This window comes from Triticum urartu, chromosome 2A, assembly GCF_056163025.1.
Source record: "Triticum urartu cultivar PI428250 chromosome 2A, HENAU_Tu73, whole genome shotgun sequence".
Lineage (NCBI taxonomy): Eukaryota > Viridiplantae > Streptophyta > Magnoliopsida > Poales > Poaceae > Triticum > Triticum urartu.
Window position 1 is genome coordinate 86,429,142 of NC_141874.1, and position 22,277 is coordinate 86,451,418.

The following is a 22,277-nucleotide window of genomic DNA, read 5'->3' on the forward strand; positions in this document are numbered from 1 at the left end:
CATGTATCCCACTGAAGTGAGGGAGACGATTCTGCTAGACCCGCTTTTTCAACCAAAATCGCCAGACATTCCTACGTTATGTCTCATCTCCTCTCTTGGTGTGTTTCTACCATCTCTTGTAGAGATAAGATCCCGTCCCCTGTGGATATGCATCTCGGACACTTGCGAGTCCACTCCCGGAATTTCTTTGGCAGCGTACACTGTACAGCGCCTAGAGCTTTGATATTTTAGCATGGAATAAGAAACAAGAGATATTCGTTGCCATGGATTGGACGGTGAAAGGGATGGGCGATGGCTACCATCGGCATCATCACCGGCCACCTGTTTCTTCTCTGTTGCTTTACTTGCACGGTTGCAACACCAATTCCTTCAGCTTTCACTTTCGGCCCTTATGACGCTCTCCTACTCCAAGCAAGAGGTCGGTCCAGATTCGTGCCCGTTAAAGCAGACAGGAAGGAAGAAGGCTCCGCCTCATCAAGGTAAGCTCTACTCTCTTTAACTCTTCATCCTCTTTTCCCCGTCTGGATTTCTGCTTCTTCAACTCTTCATCCTCTACTCTCCATAGGTCTTTATTCAGTGAGGCAGTGCCTCTGAGTTGGACGCCATGGTGCCGTGGAGGCTGGAGGCGCGACTGGCAGAGACGGTGAGGGCAGCGCTCCTCGGCTGGCTCTTCTTCTGCATCACCGTCGCCAGCAATGTCGCACATGCGCTCAGAAGCAGCGATCTCTCCATCTAAGGCCGGCCACGTTCAACATCACCGGCTGCCTTTTCAACTCTGCGCCTGCAAAGTGGCAGTTCATTGGACACGCAGGAAGAAAATTGATTTACAGCAGTGTAACCAGACAGTGAGTTCATCCATGAGAGAATGAGTTCAATGTAAAGGTGAAATATTCATATAGATTAGATGTAAAATCTTGTATCAAACAGAGAAATACTGGCTATTGCTCAAAGTGGCCTGACTTTCAAACAAAGGTAGCATAGATAGCGCTGGTGCAACTTAGTAATTAACAATATAGCTGGTGCATCGGAAGAACTACAGACAAAATTCCGATAAATAGCTTTCACGAGGTGGCGCTGTATGTACGGATTCTACTGGTCATCAGGCAGGAGGTTCCGACTTATCTGCACTCGAGTGCTATCACCGCCTTGATGATTTCTTGAAAGACCTCGATTTCTGTCGGTGACCTCTTGGGGCCTCCTCTTCTTCATCATCGTCGTCCTCCGCCGCCTTCCTTCTCTTCTTGTGACCACCGTCCTCCCTCAGTTTCTGCCGAATAATAACAAAATGGTGACTTTAGTATCACTGCAGCAGTCATAGCATTTATGGAAGACAATTATGGACACTTCAAAATTGATTGCTCCGCCAAGCACATACCGTCAGTGCAATCCTCTTTGAATCTGATATATGCTCACGAAGTATCAGGATTTCATCCATATCTACCTTCCGGTCAGGAATTTCCCTTCCTGCAAAAATAGGGGACGGCTTCAGAAAGAAATCTCCAGCTATGTGTGCGATGACACAAGCAACGAGGAAAACTATTACCAAGGAGCTGCTCAATCAGCTTAAACCACTCAGCCTCGTACTGATTCACAAAAGAGACGGCATATCCCGATTGCCCTGCACGCGCAGTCCTACCAACCCGATGGACATAATCCTGCATTTGATGCAGCATAAGATCTAAGATCAGTGACAAAATATAAATGCACGATCTTCTCAATAAAAAAAGCAATATACGATGATCGGCAACAGGTACTGAAGTAAACAGGGTAGAAAACCTTTGAATTCATTGGAATATCATAATTCATAACCACATCAACTCCTTGAATGTCAAGACCACGACTCGCCACGTCGGTGCAGATAAGGATGTTGAAATCTTTTGCTTTGAACTTGTTTAAAGCACCTAGTCTTTTGTCCTGATAAAGAGAAGAATTTAAAAAATTATTTGCCTTGGGAAGTATTATTTATGTTAAGAAAACTAACATGTCCATAATGGAGCTCACTTATACGGCCTCAAAAGGGTGCATAACTGAATGGGGAAATCAAGTACTTTTGTCTGTCTGATAGAAGAGTTACAGAAGTAAACCTGACTCATCTGGCCACTGATAGAGAGAGCTTTAAAACCAAGATTCCTTAAAGTGAGAGCAAGGAGTCTTGTTGACTCGCAGGTCCGCACGAAGATCATGATCATGCTGCCTGGCAACTCATTCAGAACATGAACAAGATAACAATCCTGAAATCGGAAATGGCGAAAGAAGAATAAAGGGAAATCAGTAATCGAGCCACTGTTACTAAATAGAGAAATATAATCTCAAAGCAGAACATGTATGTGAATTAAACTAATCTCCTGAAGTCCAAGGGTATAAGCATGGGCATTCTTTATCAGGATTGTTTATTAAATGTAGAGGAGAATCTTAGTCCCAAGGATTTCATCAACACAGGCTTTAATCAGTACTGCTAATATCAAATGTATAGAAGTCCAAATTCTCTGTTCAAAAAAAGTCAAACTAACAAGATAATGCAGGCCTGCATTTTATCACACAAGTTACATGGGCACAGAACTACAGGTCCTGATATTGAGGTATAGAAACGGATTTCGGCACTTCCTAAAATTACATTATTATAGTAAGAAGTTCAAGAATTAACCTTGTAATCTGCAGGAACGAAATACCACTCTTGTTTAAGTGTGTCGACTGTAGAATATTTGGAGGATACTTCCACCTGGTCCCAAAAAAAGTTCCTCTTACATTAGTAAGAGCAAGAAGGCGGCCCAAAAGGTCCTGTTCTGTTGACGCTTTGCTGCTTATTGAATGCCTAAAATAGATGCTTTACCTTAACAGGGTTTCGGAGACAAGCACGTTGCAGTTTGCTTACCTGCAAAGAAAACTCATAAGCTATTCTGCATTCAGGCTAACAAAAATGTATGTGTAGCAAAGCCGTGAAGCACCAATTAGAAAATTAAGGCTATTCGTGACTAGAAGCATCATTGTTGCAGCTTGGAAGAGCATATTGAAGTAGTACTCCTAGAAATACAAAATGATGCACAGTTCACCATAATAATTGCGATTATATGACAAACTGTCAATCTGTGCACTATTTCTCAAGACTTTATAGTGCAATCACCAAACAAAGTGGTAAACAAGGCCACATCAATCTGACAAACACAACAATGGCAAATTGTTGATGTTTTAGTCCTTTTGGCTCACTGAATGAAACCGTAACAAAATCGCCTGAATACCCACCAACCTTTTTGGTCATTGTGGCTGAAAAAAGGTAAGTTCTCCTTTCTTTAGGAATGACCTTCAGAATATCATCAAGTGATTCCTTGAACTCCAAATTAAGTAATTTATCAGCTTCATCAAGTACCTAGAAACCAAGAAGATTGAGCACATGTCAAAACAAAAGCATCTCAGTTTAAACAAGCTGGTATAATTGGTCCAAATTGTGGAGGTATGAACTAGTTATGTAAAGAAATAGTTGACAATGAAGGCTCCAGACAGTATAATCAACATATATTTATGATAAGTAACTATAGCACATTTGCAATTGCAACTAAGAAACTACTACACCAACCAGTCAAGCAATGGTAAACAACTACTGATTCATTTAAGTATTTCTAGTTCACAACACACAAGCTAGGGTGGTTCAGCTTGACAAAACAAGCTTTAAGTAATTAAAATGAAAAGATATCTTATTATATTAGATGGTTAGCTTAACACTTCAGGGGAACACCGCCTGGAAAATGTAAGTTTCCACTTTAACAGGTGAGGTAGGATTTGTGAGAAGCCACTTCTCTATATTTCACATTACTCCTTTCTTTAATGCAGGTTCTATCTGTAACAACCAATCATTTTCCTGACATCCAACAATCAGAATGGTCTAGTCATAAATGAAAAAGCAGGATGATGTATAAATTAAAAGAAGAGTAAGTGCAAAGAATGCGTACCAGGTATTTCACTTTAGTTAGGCTAAAACCTTTTGTATCTTTCAAATGGTCCAAAAGACGGCCAGGAGTTCCAACCTGCATTTTAGAGGAGATGATAAATAAAACAAACTAAGTCCTGATAAAGACAGTTTTCAAATATCATGGAAGAGAACAAAAGTGTTTTTTCTCTGCTACTTGCAACTGGTGTATGCAATGGAAGGTCTTGGCCTTATCTTGTATACCTAAGTCCCATGTCTTTTAGACTCTAGAAGCTACTTATATATGCTAAATTCAGTGAAATGGAGAGTCTTGGGTCTTACTACCTCTGTATCAAAATATACAGAGTATAAGGATGCGCTTGTCATCACAGTGGCTTTCCAAATTAAAAGTGCTTATATTACTCCCTCTATTTCAAAATATAGTGCATATAGATATCTGTTAATATTTTTTTCCTGAAAACTTGATAAAACTTTGATGGGGCAAAATCTATAATTCTAAATGCACTTTGTTTGGAATAGAGTATATTAACTTCAGGTATATTATCGATCAATAAATCCCTCAAGAGCCTTCACAAACAGAATTACTAGAAATGGAAGTTAAAGGGGCACTAAAAGGCTTGATAAGCTGGCTAATTGGAGAACCGGAGAAGCCACATGTTGGCCAAAAGGGTATTTTTTAAGTCCAAAGAATTAATATATGCTAATACTGATGCTCGAGCTTTTCCACTTTGGGATTTAAATGAGCCTTGTTGATGGTCAAGTCTGGATTTTAATCACATGCCTCACTTACAATTTCAAAGCACAAAGGATCCATAACCTATATTGCCTTAGGTTAGGATTGGATAGAGGATACTCACCACAATATGTGGACGTTTTGCAATGGATAACACTTGCTGCATCCGGTCAACTCCTCCAACAAGCTGGAAAAGGGAAAATATCTCAATTGAAAATGATTCACTTAACTCAATAGTCACATAACTGATGACGAATACTTGATTTGAATAGGTTGTAGCATGGTCACCAAGAGACATCTTAATGCAATAGAAGATAGAAATTCATCAAATTATACTGAGCAGAAGTAATCAGAGAAGAAAGGTCATCAACAAACATTGAAATTGTCGGTATGGGCTCCTATAACAACCAACTTAATCAATTTAGTTATGATCTTTAGAACTTTAGATATAACCATGTTCCGCTATGCTTTGGCTTCACCACATTGAAATAGGCTACATATACTAAAAATTCTAACAGCGCCACCGATATTACTCCTCTTCGTGTTATGCCCGCAAGCCAACCAAAGGGAGTAGCCAACAATTCACAACCAGCAATTACAACTAGGTAATCAGAACTATGATGCGCGCAAGGACACAATGCATGTTGCAGTATGAACATCCAGTCGGTTGTTGAAAACAACCATATCAGAACTAAATAAACAGTCAATTGTATCAGCACCACTTACCACTGAGCAAACCAAGCCGATCGCCGACCCTAACGCCTCGAACTGCTCCGCGATCTGAATAGCCAGCTCTCTGAACCACCACAACCGCGCGGTAAGCTTCCACACAAGCTACCGAGAAGGAAACGTATCTCAGCAAGGAGAGGGGGAAAATGGTGACCTCGTGGGCGACATGATGCAGGCGAAGAAGGGCTGGCGGTGCTCGAGCAGCGCCTGGATGATGGGCAGCGCGAACGCGCCCGTCTTCCCGGACCCCGTCTGCCCCAGCCCAATCACGTCCCTCCCTGCACGCAGGACCGAGCTCAGGATCAACGACCTGGGACCGTCATAAACTGCACAAATAATGGCCGGCGGCGGTGCTGGTAGTACCTTGGAGGGCGTGGGGGATGGCCCCCGCCTGGATCTTGGTGGGCTGCTTCCACCCCATGGCGTCGCAGGCCTCCACCAGCTCGCGGCAGACGCCCAGCTCGGCGAACGTTGAGGCCTCGGCGGCCGGCTCCGGCTGCTGGGCCTCGCCGCCCCCGGCGACCGCCTTGTCCACCACCGCCATGGCTACGGGAGGGGAGGGGAGGAGAGGAGGGGAATCTTCTGTGCGCGCGTGGGCGAATGCGGCGGCGGCGTGGGTTTGGTCTGCGAGGCGTGGCGCGCGGTGGCTGCTGGTTGTGTGACGGGAGACAGAACTTGGCGCACACGGCCGCGGGGTCGGCGCGGCGGCCATAAACCCTAGCGGACGAACCGGAGGGGAAAATCTCGTGGGCCGGCATGCTCGGCCTAGCCACTTGGAGCGGCCTCGGTCCGGGAAGAGCCCACTTCAAACTGTTTTCATTTACTTCGCATATTAGCAGTCACTTGGAGCGGCCTCGGTCCGGGAAGAGCCCACTCCAAACTCCATTTTTATTTACTTTGCATATTAGCGTTGTACAAACTTTGACCAGATTTATACAAAAATATAATTATCCACTATACCAAATTAATAGTTTTAAAATCATATTTTGATATCATATATATTTACTATTAGTCGCGTAGCCAGCCCAACGTCATGTCCTAGGCCAACCTCAATGGTACAATATGGAACAGCACAAACTTGTAACATTGTATCTGGTACAGACAGTGAGCAAACTTGCTGCCATGCCCTGAGCCGCCCTGTTGCCTGGGGCTTAGCTACGCCATTGTTCGTCACTGTTTAGATTGTTTTTCATAAATTAAACAAATTTTATAAAGTTTGACTTAGATCAAAACCAATATAGGAAGTAAATAAAAACGGAGGGAGTATTACACCTAGGTGCTCATATTCTTCGAGAGCAACCAATTGGGGGGGTATCTTCTCGGGGAACCTAGAGGTTATTTTTGGTGGACAGGAAGCGAGCAGACATTGCCATATGTCGCACGCCCGCCCTTCCTTCTTCGGGATTTAGGTGTTTTTTTTCATTCACGTGTTTTTGGTTTTATTTATTTTTTTGCTTAGTTTTCCTTAGGTTTTGATGCAAAAAAATAGAAGCAATGCTTTTCGCAAGAAGTACAACATGTGTTTTGCGACAAGCACAGTTGTGATTCCACAAAAAGTACAACATGTGCTTCCCGAAAAGGAAAAGGCATAGATGTGTTTCCCCGAAAAAGGGAGAAAACACAGTCAGCACTTCCATGAGAAGCATAGTTATGCTTCATGAGAAAGGAAGGACACTATTGTGCTTTCTAAAAAAGTGAAAAGGCACAGTATGTGCTTCCCGAAAAGGAAAATAGCATAGTTGTACTTCAAGGTTTCGGGTTTTTTTTCTTTTGGTATCCATTTTTCTGTTTTTTCCCAGATTTTTTTGTCTGAAAAAATTCGTAAAACCTGATAACATAGGATCTAGTTATGACGATCTCGATGCGAGGAATCCAGTAGTGAAAATGGTTCATGATTTAGATGCATGGTTCAAGAGATAAAATGTTATAAAAATATGAATTAAAAAAACTTCCAGATAGTGACAAATGACAAAGATGTAGTGAACCACTTGTTAGTTGTTACCACCTTAGAAGATGGGAGTGACCTCTCCAAGAAGTGCCCTCATGATCTCGCTATTTTTCTTCCCCAGAACGAATGGTAGGCCTGCCACCCATGTAGCGCTATGTGCGCTCGAGAGGAACGGTTTTCAGCGTTTTTTATTTCAGCCATTTTTTACTTCAGTCATTTAAAAATCATTAATTGGTATATGTTTTGTTAATTTTAAATATTATTTGAAATTTAAAAATATATTTAAAAATGACAAATGACAAAATATTCAATGATTTTAGAACTTTCATGAGTATAAAATGATGTTCATGAATTTAAAAATGAAAGCAAAAAGGAAAAAAGTAGAAAAACGGGTATAAACCATCAAGAAAAGGCAGAAAAATCACGCCATGTAGAAAACCGTTGATGAACCCAAAAAACAAAAGAATAATTTGCATAGGCGCACGGAGTGAGGCGAAGAAGCACCAAGGCCCAAGCACGTCCGGGGTGCAAGGGTAGAAAAGCTTATCTAAATTTATTGTTGCAGCTACCCATTCAATATAGAAGAATTTAAATCTACTCCCTTGGTTCCAAAATAACTGTTGTGGTTTTAGTTTAAATTTAAACGAACAGAGAAAGTGCTGAGTAATAGGCAATTTTTCGATTAATTTAATCCAGAAAATAATCATGAACATGGACTTCTTGTCTCGGTGGCGGTGGACATGGTGACGACCCGGATGTAGATATGCAGGCGGACGGGATGGGATCACCAGCGGCAGCAGTCGTGTCGAGGCGAGGGAGGAGGAGCGCGCGGGAACCACTTCGCTTCTCAAACTCCAATAGCATATGGAGGAGAAACCCTTTTAAGAAAGTTCAACTCCTCTCCAACTAGCGGTATGAGACTAAAATTTCCACCACATTCTTGTCATTTAACCCACATGGACCCTTAGAGATTTATCTTAAATTGTTAGATGGGCCCTACGCCCACCCTAATATTTCAACAGAGAGTAGAATCGAAGGTTCATAATGTAAAAATATATAGCTTCTCGAAATTTATTTTTTAAACTTTTTTGTTGGAACAAACACTTCATTCAATTTGGCATACACAATGTACTCCCTCCGTTTCTTTTTACTCCGCATATAAGATTTGGTCAAAGTCAAACTACACAAAGTTTGACCAAATTTATATAAAAAAATATGAACATCTACAATATTAAAACTATATAGTATGAAAATACATTTTGTGGTGCATCTGATAATATTGATTTTATATTGTCAATGTTTATATTTTTTAATATAAAATTAGTCAAATTTTACAAAGCTTGACTTTGACCAAACCTTATATGCAAACTAAAAGAAACGAGGGAGTACTAGATATTTACCGAAAACCGGAAATTCCGGGTAGTTTTACCCTTGCGTTTTCTCCTGATTTGCTAAACCTTGGTGTACCCGTCCACCACGCCATCCTTGTAATAGTATAGTTTGGGCACATTCACTTCCAAACCGAGCAGCACGTACGTAGTTTGGGCTCCAAGTCCTTCAGCGTAGGCGACCAGCAGGAGCAGGAGCAGGGAAGGAGAATAATTGAGAATGGTCAATGAAAACTGGCCTAAATTGCGACTAGATACGCACTGTGCCCAATTAATCCTTATCGTCTCCTTGCTGCTGTCTCCTCCCAAGTCCGAATCGTTCGCTGTTGCGAAGAGGACGGCCATCCGGACCTCTGTCTTCTTGTCCAGCGTCCGGTAGCCATGACGCGGACCACTGAGCAGTAGGGGGCTGAAGCCTACAGTCCACCAAACGGATTACAGCCCAGTGCAACATGCATGCATGCATGCATGCATGGAGCACCATGCATGATTGTGTGCACGGCTCCACGAGAGATATGTATGGGTAAACATGGCTCCACTCCGATTATTAGTTAGTTAGCACATCGGTGACTGAACTTCTTTGTGTTGCCCGATTTACTTCTACCATGCATCATATATTTGCTCCCAGAAAAACCTCTGCACTTCGCTCGGAGAAGTAAAGCTTCACTGACCACCGTTAACACTTCACCAAATCCATATCATGATCAAGTAGATAATCGATGACCGCCTATCTCTTACGAGGAGTCCTTTTTTCCGATACTTACTATTGGGGTAGGAAAAAATAGCTCCAAGCTCCATGCATGTGTTCTAGGGCTAAGAGAACGTTGGTGTAGGCTCCCCTACCCTTCCTCTGGCATTCGCCGATCGCCATTTGCCCCAATTGTGACTTGACGATCGTGTGGGCCGGCCGGCCGATGAGATGAGATGACAGTAACAGGAGTACAGGACATCTATAGGCTATAGCTCGCTTTCTTCTCAAGAGGTAGCGACCAATTAGTGAGCAGGTTAGGTTTCCTCCTCGGTTCTCACCATCAGGCTGTCCTTCCAGAACGGTTAGCCGTGCAGATGTACATGGACTGTGTACTTTAGCTGAAGCTGAACAATGATTGTTGGTTACTCATCGTCTAAAAAGGATGAGCAGCAGTAGTAGCTTTTGTAAAATTCATTACCTACCACTAGGCACTAGCACCGCGGCGTTGAGTGGAGCTAATTAACGACGCACGATCCAGAGAGAGGTCTCTGTCTTTTCGGTCTCTGTGGCTGGCTTTACTTACAAGGCATGCTAAATACAGATTGCGCCAATCCTCTGTGTGTGTGTTTTGGGGTGGCTGCAAAACATCATCATCGACTATTTACACATGTGTTAGAGCATCTACAGCCAAACTTGGCAAATCTGGCCCATCAAACGCTTGACACCCCTTAGATAATGTTGGAAATATGAGTAATTTACCAAATAATTTTACTAATGGAAATACTAGATAAAGCATGACTAATATAGGAAATATAAAGCAAGTCATGCAATCTGACAGAGAGAAGGTAAACATCGTCTGCATATATGAACTTGTGCTAAACACATCTAGAACAGACACTAGATATAGGGCATAGAACCTAACATATGTAGGGCAGAAACTAGAGGCGAGGACTGTAGCAGGACTCCTGACAGAAGGAGCAAAAATACGTACGGGACTGCAGCAGCGGAAGCACGGGACTTGGGGTCGACATCCTCTCCAGCCATGTCGTAGATGAGGTTGTCGACGCCGGGGAAGAAGTCGTCGTCGGGAAAGTAGTCGTCGGAGCGCTCCCCAAAAATCTTATCACCCTTCTCCCGTACAGGACTCAAAGTGGTGCGGTTTCGGAAGCCTACTGTCCCGACTCGCGGTGCACGCCGCAAGCCGGGATGAGGAAGACTGCAGCAGCTCAGAGAATGGAACCGGTGGCGAGAGGAAGAAGAAGTTCTGATGCACCTCTCTGGGAGGAGTGACCTCCCTTTTATAGGCGCAAGAGCAGCGACGGGAGGCGAAACGAAGAGACGGAGACGAAGCGAACAGCCAGCAGCCGAAGGGCTGCACCATTCGCATTCGAAATAATCTTTTCAGTTTCCGTGTGACGTTTCGTATACCCGTAGTGCGTGGCAAAAATTTAGATATCGGCTCGGCTCATTCCCGCAACCCGCGGCGCGGCGCGGCGGGACGAGGCGTGGCGGGCGGCGGAGGAGGAGCGCGCGTGGATATCCCTCTTGTTCTCATGCTCGTACAAGTGGGGAAAGAACCTCCCTTATAAGGAGGTCCAACTCCCACTCAACTAGCAATGTGGGACTAAACTTTAATAGTATCCCTTGCCTTGCACTAATGGGCTAAGTGGGCCTCTAGGATTTATTAGGAATTTCTGAAATAGTTATTGGGCTGCCCAAAATAGACTAAATTCCAGCAATCCCTCACCAGATCCAGAGGCACACAGAAATTTGCCTTTGGTTTCAAAACACTGTTTTATATACCGGTACTGCAGTGGAGACTGTTAAGTTGAACTTCCACCTAGAACTCTATGCTACACTAGTAAGCAACTTGAACAGTGGATTAGGCCTTGAACTGCAAGTTTTCTGCGAATCTAGCTTCACATAAAGCCTTGACCGATACGTGGCTACCGTGGGTCTTCCCCGCGGGTGGAGCTTATGCGTCATACTCCGTGACCTTTCATGAGTTTACTAGAGAGAACCCTACTCTCATAGATTGCGACGTTTGACAATCAGACTCATATAGGTGTGTTCTTCAAAAGATATTCTGCAGGATAACATCTCTGCTTAAATAAGCTATTTAGAACACATTAAGATATACATCAACCTGCCATGCATATTAGGAGAGTATTGCATATTCATGGAGTGATATTGTGAATAGTAAGGATACTCTCCTCTCAGTTGACCAACAGCTTGTCTTCTATATCTAATTTACGGGATCTCCGATCACAAAGAATATGTTACCACTGTGAACAACTCATATTGTGGATCTCATACCCATCTCCCTCGATGCATTATCTATCACATTACGTGATAGACCTTAGTAAAAGGATTTGCCAGATTTTTAGACGTTTGGATATAATCCAATGCAATAACTCCAGAGTTTTTCATTTTCCTGACAGACTTTAACCTTCTCTGAACATGTCTTGATGACTTCATGTTATCCTTTGAGCTGCTCACTTTCGTGATCACAGTTTGATTGTCGCAGTTCATAAGGACACCCGGTACAGGTTTCTCAACAACCGGCAAGTCATTCAAGAGCCAGCGAAGCCAATCTACTTCAACCATAGTTGTATCTAGTGCTGTGAGTTCTGCTTCCATTGTTGACCTCGTTAAGATGGTCTGCTTGCAAGACTTCCAAAAAACAGCGCCACCTCCATGAGTGAATACATAACCGCTCGTGGCCTTTATCTCATCAGCATCTGAGATCCAGTTTGAGTCACTATACCCTTCAAGCACCTTTGGATGTCCGGTGTAGTGAATTCCATAATTTGCAGTGCCTTTCAAATAACGCAAAACTCTCTCTAGAGCTTTCCAATGCACATCTCCTGGTTTTGAGACAAACCGACTCAGTTTGCTAACAGCAAAAGAGATGTCAGGTCTTGTAGCACTTGCTAAGTACATAAGCGAGCCAATAATCTGAGAATATTTCAATTGATCTCTAACGATTCTTCGATTCTTTCAAAGTAACACACTCACATCATATGGTGTTGGAGAGGGCTTGCAGTCACTATAGCCAAAGCGACTCAAGATCTTTTCCACATAGTGAGATTGAAGTAATGTAATCCCACCATCATCGTCTCTCAACAACTTGATGTTGAGAATGACATCAGCCACTCCTAAATCCTTTATCTCAAAACAACGAGATAGGAAATCCTTGACCTCCTTAATAACATTCAAATTTGTTCCGAAAATCAATATGTCATCAACATACAAGCACAGTATAACTCCCTCGCCCCCACCATGGCGATAGTACACACATTTGTCAGCTTTGTTCACAACAAAGCCTGCAGCTGTTAAAGTTCTTTCAAACTTATCATGCCACTGTTTGGGTGCTTGCTTAAGTCCGTACAAAGACTTCAGCAACTTGCACACTTTCCCTTCCTGACCATCTAGTACAAACCCATCTGGTTGTTCCATATAAATTTCCTCGTCCAACTCTCCATTTAGGAAAGAAGTTTTAACATCCATTTGATGAACGAGAAGACCATGCGAGGCAGCTAGTGAAAGTAGAACTCGAATAGTGGTCAGTCGAGCCACAGGTGAGTAAGTATTAAAGAAGTCTTCACCTTCCTTTTGGGTATAACCCTTAGCCACGAGCCGAGCCTTGTACTTTTCAATAGTACCATCAGGCCTAAGCTTCTTCTTGAATACCCATTTGCATCCTATAGGTTTGCACCCATAAGGACGATTAGTTATCTCCCGGGTTTCATTCGCCAAGATAGAATCCATCTCGCTACGAACCGCTTTCTTCCAGTAGTCAGCATCTTCAGATGCATAGGCCTCTGAAATAGAACTGGGAGTGTCATCTATGAGATACACAAGAAAATCATCACCAAAGGACTTTGTAGTCCTCTGTCTCTTGCTCCTAGTAGGAACTTCATTGTTCTCCTCCAAAGGACTTTTGAAGTGTTCCATCGAAATGGCAGGTTCGGTAATAGTAACTGGTTCCTGATTCGATGGACTAGGCATCTCCTGATTAGATGAGGCAGTCATATCCTTCATGGGAAAGATATCTTCAAAAAAAGTCGCATCATTCGACTCCATGATCGTACCAACATGCATGTCAGGTACCTCAGATTTTACAACCAAGAATCTATAGCCAATGCTATGAAAAGCATATCCCAGGAAAACACAATCCACAGTCTTTGGTCCAAGCTTCCGCTTCTTTGGAATTGGAACATTGACTTTCGCCAAACAACCCCATGTTCGCAGATAAGAGAGTTTTAATCTTTTCTTCTCCCATTCCTTGAATGAAGTTATCTCTTTGTTCTTTGTGGGGACTCGGTTCAGGACATGACATGCTGTCAGTATCGCCTCCCCCACCATGCCTTGGAGAGACCCGATGTGTCTAACATGGCGTTAACCAAATCAGTTAGAGTACGGTTCTTTCTTTCGGCCATCCCATTTGACTGAGGTGAATAGGGAGGCGTCCTCTCATGGATTATACCATGTTCCGCACAAAAAGCATCAAATTCATTGGAAAAATACTCTCCACCACGGTCGGACCTAAGCATCTTGATTTTTCGATCAAGTTGGTTTTCCACTTCAGCTTTATAGATCTTGAAAAAGTTCGAAGCCTCATACTTAGATTTCAGAAGATACACATGGCAGTATCTAGTGGAGTCATCAATTAACATCATGAAATATTTCTTTCCACCTTTTGTCAAAACACCATTCATTTCATATAGATCTGAATGTATGAGCTCTAGTGGTGCAAGATTTCTCGTTTTCGCAGTCGTGTGAGACTTACGAGGTTGCTTAGCTTGCACACACACTTGACACTTAGATCCCTTGACAGTGGTGAAACTAGGGATTAAGTTCAACTTCGCTAGTCGTGACATGCAACCAAAGCTAACATGACAAAGACGTGAATGCCACACATTTGATTCACTATTGTTGCAAATATGATTAACAACTTTATTGCAAACGTCTGATAAGGATAAACGAAACAGGCCTCCTGACTCATAGCCTTTACCAACAAAGGTTTCATACTTGGATATTACAAATTTATTCGACTCAAAGACAAGCTTGTAGCCATCTCTACACAGAAGAGATCCGCTAACAAGATTTTTATTGACGGAGGGGACATAATGCACGTTCTTCAGCCGCACTATCTTCCTCGAAGTAAACTTCAGATCGACCGTGCCAACACCACGAACAGAAGCACTTGAACCGTTGCCCATCAGCACGGTTGAAGTCCATGCGGTCTGATAAGACGAAAACATGGAAATATCACCGCATACATGCACATTAGCACCCGTGTCAATCAACCAGTCAGGAGAATGACATACTGAAAGAATAGTAGGAAATATACCATACCCAGCATCCTTCATGTCAGTGTCTCCAATGACAACATTAGCGGTCTTGCCGCCTTTTCCAGGATGACGCTTGTCATAGCGATTAGGGAAACTAGGAGCCCAATGATCAGGATCCCCACACACATGACAAGCACCTTTCTTCTTGCCATTCTTCTTCTTGAAGTTTGTGTGTTGCACATCCTTGTTCTTCCCATCAAACTTTGCTTTAACATCAAACTTGCCCTTGTTTTTGAACTTGTGGGGCTGGAAGTTCTGCTTCTGTACCACATTGGCACTAGATCCTCCCTCAATACCTCGAGCACGTGTGTCCTTTGCTCTCGCCTTTTCTTCCACATCAAGAGTGCTAATGAGATCCGGGACGGAAAACTCCTGCCTCTTATGCTTCAGCAAGGTAGCAAAGTTCCTCCATGAAGGAGGAAGCTTAGTGATGATACCTCCGGCAACAAACTTGTCCGGTAGCGTACAACTGAAGTGCTCAAGTTCTCTAGCAAATGAATGTATCTCATGAGCTTGCTCAACCACGGAGCGCTCTTCAGTCATCTTGTAATCATAGAATTGCTCCATGATGTACAGCTCAGTGCCAGCATCCGAGACCCCAAACTTGGCCTCGAGTGCATCCCACATATCTTTTCCATTATCAATTGACACATAAGCATCAAATATGTTCTCACCAAGAACACTTAAGAGAGCAGCCTTAAACAGAGTATCCATTTTCTGAAAAGCTTGTGCTTGTTGAGCATCAAGCTCTCCTTCAGGTTTGCCGAGAGTGGCGTCATAGCAACTCATGGTTTGAAACCATAAGACTGCTCTCACGCGCCACCTCTTATAGTGGATACCCTCAAACATAGGAGGTCTCATGGAAGCAGCAAAACCACTAGGGGTAAATTGCCTGTAATAAGGTTTTTGGATTGTTGGAAATATGAGCAATTTACCAAATAATTTTGCTAATGGAAATACTAGATAAAGCATGACTAATATAGGAAATATAAAGCAAATCATGCAATCTGACAGAGAGAAGGTAAACATCGTCTGCATATATGAACTTGTGCTAAACACATCTAGAACAGACACTAGATGAAGCTACTTATACGACATAGAACCTAACATATGTAGGGCAGAAAACTAGAGGCGAGGACTGTAGCAGGACTCCTAACAGAAGGAACAAAAATATGTACGGGACTGCAGCAGCGGAAGCACTGGACTTGGGGTCGACATCCTCTCCGGCCATGTCGTAGATGAGGTTGTCGACGTCGGGGAAGAAGTCGTCGTCGGGGAAGTAGTTGTTGGAGTCCGTGATGAAGAAGTCAGTAGTCGCGCGGAGCGCTCTCCAAAAACCTTATCACCCTTCTCCCGTACAGGACTCAAAGTGGTGCGGTTTGGAGGCCTACTGTCCCGACTCGCGGTGCATGCCGCAAGCCGGGATGAGGAAGACTGCAGCAGCTCAGAGAATGGAACCGGTGGCGAGAGGAAGAAGAAGTTCTGGTGCACCTCTCTGGGAGGAGCGACCTCCCTTTTATAGGCGCAAGAGCAGCGACGGGAGGCAAAACGAAGAGACGGAGGCGAAGCAAACAGCCAGCAGCCGAAGGGCTGCACCATTCGCATTCGAACTCCACTTTCGCAAAAATCTTTTCAGCTTCCGTGTGACGTTTCGTATACCCGTAGTGCGTGGCAAAAAATTAGATATCGGCTCATTCCCGCAACCTGCGGCGCGTCGTGACGATGCGTGGCGAGGCGGGCGGCGGAGGAGGAGCGCGCGTAGATATCCCTCTTGTTCTCATGCTCGTACAAGTGGGGACAGAACCTCCCTTATAAGGAGGTCCAACTCCCACTCAACTAGCAATGTGGGACTAAACTTTAGTAGTATCCCTTGCCTTGCACAAATGGGCTAAGTGGGCCTCTAGGATTTATTAGGAATTTCTGAAATAGTTATTGGGCTGCCCAAAATAGACTAAATTCCAGTAGATAATGTAACCCACCTCCGAACATCTCAAATTCATACAAACTCATATAAATACGTCAATGCACACACATTGTCCGATTACTCCATCACTACTAACTAATCATGTCATCGGACTACCAAAATTTCGCATGTTTGGCTATGGTGAAGTTCATCCATGGTTGCCCTTGCTCTTCCCGGCACCCTTGCAGTCCTTCTCGTTGAAGTACCGGTCAAAGACGCGGTACGGATAGAGCCGGATCTACTCGTCACCGGAGCTGTCCTCGCCGTCGTTGTCCTCCTCCTCCTTCGATGGCAGTCCGGCCATGGCACAAACCGCCCGATTATGCTCTCGGGCGAGGGCACGTGTGTTCCTCCGCTGTCGTTTCTCCACAATGCGGGCGCGGATGGCTTCCTCCTCTGCGGCCGCCCGCGCCGTCGCATCATCCTCCTCCGCCGCCGCCACTTCCGCCGCGATACGGGCCTCGGTGGCCCTTATCATCTCCTTCCCACGATGGGCCGCCCATTCCCGGTAGGACTCATAATCTGCCTGACCGGTGATAGGGCAGGACCGAAGGAGAGGTGTTCCGGCTGTAGCACCAGAGGACCCCCGAGCGCCCACTGAGCCGACGCTATGGCGTCGCGGCTGACGGGTCTGTTCGTCGGCCAGGCGTTGTCCTCCCGGGAGTGGTGGAGTGCAATGCGGACTGCCATTGCCTCCTCCAACCTGCACGCGATGACACCCCAGTGAACGGACCCGGAGTGGTCGGGGTTCGATCCGTTGCCTGGCATGCCGGAGAAGGCCGGAACTCGCCGGAGACAAGTTTGTTTGGCGCTTGGGAGTGGAGAGGAGTGGAGTGAAGTGGCTAGGGTTTGCTCCGGCGAGCGGATGGGGACGAATATATGTGGAGTCGGGTGGACCAGCATGGGCCGGGTGCGACGTGGCGGGCGTGTCCGAGCGCCCCCATATCCGTCCCATATTTGGGCTGGATATGAGAGGTGCCGATCAGCCCGGACGTTTGAGACCCGTTTGAGGCGTTCATCTGGGTTGAAAAAACGTGACCGGTCAGTGATCGGGTGGCCTACCCGAATGTTCGAGGAGGGTTTAAGACATCCGGCTGTAGGTAATCTTAGACAATGAAAGATTAATCATGCAGTTATTTTTTTAAGAGAGATGTAATCGGAAGGTTTTTGCTCCTTCGACAAATTAAGCTTTTCTCTTTCTCTTTTCAAACGGGAGTTTATAACTCTGACGGCAAGGAGAAGATAATGGGTGGAAACCATTGCCAACTCTCACGGATACAATTTTTTAGGGCATCTTCAGCCGCGCCCCTAAGAAGACCTCCCCAGACGTTTTTTTTGCACCGGCGTCGAAAAAACGGTCCAGTCACGTCCTTAGGAGCCCGATTTTCGCCGGCCTGAACCGAAAACAGCGCCGGCGGACTCAGGCCGAACCTGGCGCGCTGGGGGGCGCCGGGGCAAACTGTTTTGGCGCGAAAAAGTCGCGGGCCAACCGCGTCAGGGACACGGCGGCTCGTCTTCCCCCAACTGCCTTGGTTCCCGCAGGGAATCAATGGCAAGGCTGCCGCCGGTCAGCCTTGCCGTTGATTCCTCACGGGCGGCGCGTCACGGGACGGCGCGCCGACGCCTCCCCTCCCTCGCACGCGTACACACGGGCGCGGAGCGGCTATAAAAGCCGGCGGTCTCTCGCCTGTGCCCACACCAGACTCGCCCCTCGCCGCCGCCCAGCCCCTCTCTCCCCGTCTTCGTCTTCCTCTCCCGAGCGCCACCGGCAGCCCCTCTCTCTTCCTCTCTACCACCGCCGAGCCCGTCGCCATGGCAGAGCGCTTCCCCGGAGACGAGGCGGCGGCGAACGGCTTCGGCCGCCGTTCGCTCCGCGAACAGGAGTTCTGGCTCCTGTTCCAAGCGAACATCCCGGCGCCGCCGGACATGTGCACCGGGCTGACGGGGTAGCGGCTCAGCGACGGGGGAGTGCCCGTTCCCCCGTTACCCGACGCCATGGCGAAGCCCAGGTACTTCGCCGAGGAGGTCGAGGTCGCGCGCGCCTCCCTGACCGACGGCGAGCGCTCCCTCCCCCAGTACGCCGCTGGCAATCACGCGACTTGGGCGGCGTACTTCCAGCGCCGCCAGCAGCAGCGCCTGGCCTCCACCAACGACGCGCCGGTGGTCGGCGGCGCGAAGAACAGCGAGGGCCGCACGCTGGATGGTGTGCTGGCGTACCTCGACGGCGGCAACAACCCGCCGTTGACCTATCCTGCGACGGGGCCGCCCCGTCCCAACACCGCCGCGCATGGGCGCCAAGGAGGTTCGCCTCCTCCTCGTCTTCCTCCTCTCGCTCATCTTCCCACTCCTCCGGTTCTCCGGCGCTTCTTGGCGTCAAGGCCGAGCCCGCGGCGGAGACGCCAATCGGTCGGCGCACTCACAGCGTCGGCATCGTCATCAACGAGGGTGGCCGGCGCGCCTCCTCCTCGTCGGCTCCTCCGCGCTTCGTCAAGCCAAAGATGGAGCCGGGGCTGGCGCCGGTGAAGACGGAGCCGGGGCTGGCGCCGGTGAAGGCGGAGTTCGACGACGACGACGCGGCCCTAGAATGGGCGCGCCAGGACTCCATTGCGGTGGAGAAGGCGCGCTGGGAGAAGGAGAAGGAGCGCCAGCGCGCCGCCCTGCGCTACTTCGAGGAGTGCTGACGCGGCCGCGATGAAGACGGGGTCGTCGTCTTATGCGACAGCGACGACGACGGCGACGCGCCGTCGCCAGTCCACCATGGCGACGCCGGGTAGGGGTCCAGCAGGGGCGCCCGCGTCAAGGAGGAGAAGGCCGACGACGACGATGGCGGCGACCACTTCAGCCCCTTTCTTTTTCAGATTAGGTTAATGTAATGAAAATGCGCGAATTTCACCGAAATTTGTCATGTTTGGCCAAAATTTAACTAGTTTTTATCATAACTTCGCCAAACAGTCTTTCTTTTTTTATTTTAATACGCGCCTGGAGGCGGCCCTGGGAGCCGACGGCTGGAGACCGACTCGCCCCCAGAGCCATTTTTTGCGCCAGCTCACCCTCAGGCGGCGCTTTTAGACGCTCCTTGAGGGGGCCAACGGCTGGAGATGCCCTTACCATGGACAGTGATCCGTGAACCTATTGTTGTCCGAGCCTGCGTGCGTTCTAAGTTGACTATATGTCTATATTGTCAACTCTCATCATAGCCCGTGTTCGTTTTACGTTTATTTTTATTTTTATGAGGGCTACGCCTGCCTGAACTTTATCACGACCTCAACACCATACTAAAGGTTAAGAAGTTACAGCAAGGCGGCAAGGTGGGTAGGGTAGATTTTTTCAGAAAAGGAGGTGGGCATACGGTAGATAGAGAAGAATAAGAAAAAATAGGATCATACTCATAGAAAGATTCTCGAATAAGAGACTGCATTTGTAAATGTTTACGCCTGCTTTAGTAAAAAATAAAATAACTAAAGACGTCGATGTGTCGGATGGCCGGCGTCTTGGAAAAGTCGCGCGAACGCCACCCCGCGTGGAACGCCCGAGCAGGAGACCACTACGGCGATGCTATGCAGAAAGCCGTCGTTGTCCGTGCGTGTGGCTCGTTCTTCTTGCTTTCGTCTGAAGAACACACTTCCCACGTTCAGGTTTCAGAGATATTATTCCCTTTCGTTAGTAAAAATTGCTGGCTCGCCATGTATGTATTCCTCCGACTTGGTCTCAACGGCATCAGCACAGTCTGCATTTTTTTTGGGATTCAGAATAAAATCCATGAAACTGCTGTTTTTAGCCGAATCAAAGCTCTATATTCAGCTGTTGTACATTAAGGAGGTTTTTTCCGCCGAAAAAAACGGTAAATCCCTAGGCCTCCTTTGGTTCAGAGGAATCTTGTAGAAATTTCATAGGATATGATTTCTATAGAAAAAATTTCTTTAAAGCCCTTTGATTTATAGGAATAGAATCCTATTCCTGTGGAGGAATTTTTCCTATCCTTCACATTTCATAGGAAAATAAACATTAGCCTAGACTCAATGGAAAAAAAATCCTATGATGTGAATCAAAGAGCATCTTCTTTTCTATTTCTACTCATAATATTTGAGATACATATCATTTCATTTTCTATGATTTTTCTATTCCTATGATTCTCCTACTCTATGAACCAAAAAAGGCCCTAACCTCTGTATCAAGCGGTACTACATGATACCGGTGACCGGTGCCGTAATATATTTTTTAGGGGGCCATAATATTATTTCACCATGGAACCCATATAGCCAGCACCTATTCAATCGTCCTAACTCCTAAACTCTAAATAGTGTTTCATTCATTCATTCATCAAGAACAGCGATGCATGCCAGATTACCGGGGGCCCAAGAAGCTCATGACTAGAGTGAGTTGGACGCTAGGGTCCACGATCATTCAGGACCATGCGCATGCCCACTGCGCACTGGGTTGAAGTGCCGGGCATCTACTGTTCTGCATTGAACTGAACTTCCCATGCATGCTCCCTAGTTCCAAGAGCTTCAACGACACTTGCCACTGTGTATGATAGCAGTACATGTTTATCCAACTGCCGACACAGTGCAAGCACCAACGAGAAGTGGACAGTGAGAGCTGAACCATGAACAATCACGTGCTATACAGATTCAGAGAGTACTACTAAAAAAGTGTCTAGCCAAAGTTTAGGCATTCCAACGTATGGCGATCTCAGAACTTGGCCAACAGTTGGCAACTTTTATAAAGGTTGACAACCTAGTTATTTGGTAATCAACCGGTTGTTAGCCAATTTGGTAGCATTTCCAAACATGGGCAGGCATCAAACCAAGCAAAGCTTCAGATCTCTTTCCACTCCCTAGCAGAGAATCATTGCTGAGCCCCTGTTTTTGAGTAATTGCCTAATTGGTCTCCGCCTGATTTCAGGTTACGATGGGTTACGAACTCACGATTGTAGGTACTACAATAATGCCATGTTTTTACCAACTAAAAATGTTTTATTTATTTATACAATTACCTTACCAGAATATAAAACACAAAGCCAACTGAAAACTAGCATGTTTATGTGGTGATTGAATCAAAATGCGAAAAGTTGGAGAAAATAAACTTATGACAAAAAAATAATTCTCAAAGACAATTCAGCATCCACCACTCCGCCTTGAATCTTGATATACCAACCAATACATTTCAGGAAAATAACTAATATATCTCGATCATCAACTGGTATAAATGTGCACATGTCCTAAAATGTGTTGGAAATAAGCCAATAACTAATGACTCTACTTAGTAAGCATTATGTGCGAACATGGTTTGGAAATAACTAATGATTCTAAATCTTAGTTCCTTTTCCGTCGTACTGAAAACCATGTTCTACATTAATTCAATCAAATCTTACAAATCCATGTCCTGCATTAAATCAATCAAATTAAATCTTACCAAAAACCTCAATCAAATCAAACATCCCTTGCCTTCTTACCCATACGCAAATCAAATCAATCCTTACCAAAACATCAACTAAATCAATTGTTACTAAAATGAAGAATATGGCGCGTAAGGTATATGTCAGA

General features: G+C 45.6%; 1 protein-coding gene and 1 long non-coding RNA gene across 2 annotated transcripts; one reads left to right on the top strand and one right to left on the bottom strand.

Moving 5' to 3' along the window:
* The first annotated feature begins 346 nt into the window (after positions 1-346).
* Positions 347-950, top strand: LOC125535862 (uncharacterized). Its single transcript, XR_007294832.2, has 2 exons — positions 347-479; positions 566-950. It is a non-coding gene; the product is annotated as an uncharacterized LOC125535862 (long non-coding RNA).
* LOC125535860 (DEAD-box ATP-dependent RNA helicase 10) lies at positions 871-6,093 on the bottom strand. Its single transcript, XM_048698931.2, has 13 exons — positions 5,748-6,093; positions 5,539-5,662; positions 5,382-5,451; positions 4,780-4,842; positions 3,945-4,019; positions 3,245-3,364; positions 2,831-2,872; positions 2,645-2,719; positions 2,085-2,231; positions 1,777-1,914; positions 1,544-1,655; positions 1,376-1,464; positions 871-1,267 (listed from the first exon to the last, which is right to left on the bottom strand). The coding sequence occupies exons 1-13, from the start codon at positions 5,926-5,928 to the stop codon at positions 1,139-1,141; spliced, it is 1,365 nt and encodes a 454-aa protein (XP_048554888.1). The 5' UTR covers positions 5,929-6,093; the 3' UTR covers positions 871-1,138.
* Between the last annotated feature and the right edge of the window lie 16,184 nt (positions 6,094-22,277).

Excerpts from the sequence above, each read along its gene's own strand:
- LOC125535860 (XM_048698931.2), bottom strand. The coding sequence starts at position 5,928 with ATGGCGGTGGTGGACAAGGCGGTCGCCGGGGGCGGCGAGGCCCAGCAG. Across the intron at positions 2,232-2,644 it reads TCGTTCCTGCAGATTACAAG|GATTGTTATCTTGTTCATGT; the intron begins GTTAATTCTTGA and ends TTCCGATTTCAG. Across the intron at positions 1,915-2,084 it reads TCAGTGGCCAGATGAGTCAG|GACAAAAGACTAGGTGCTTT; the intron begins GTTTACTTCTGT and ends TCTCTTTATCAG.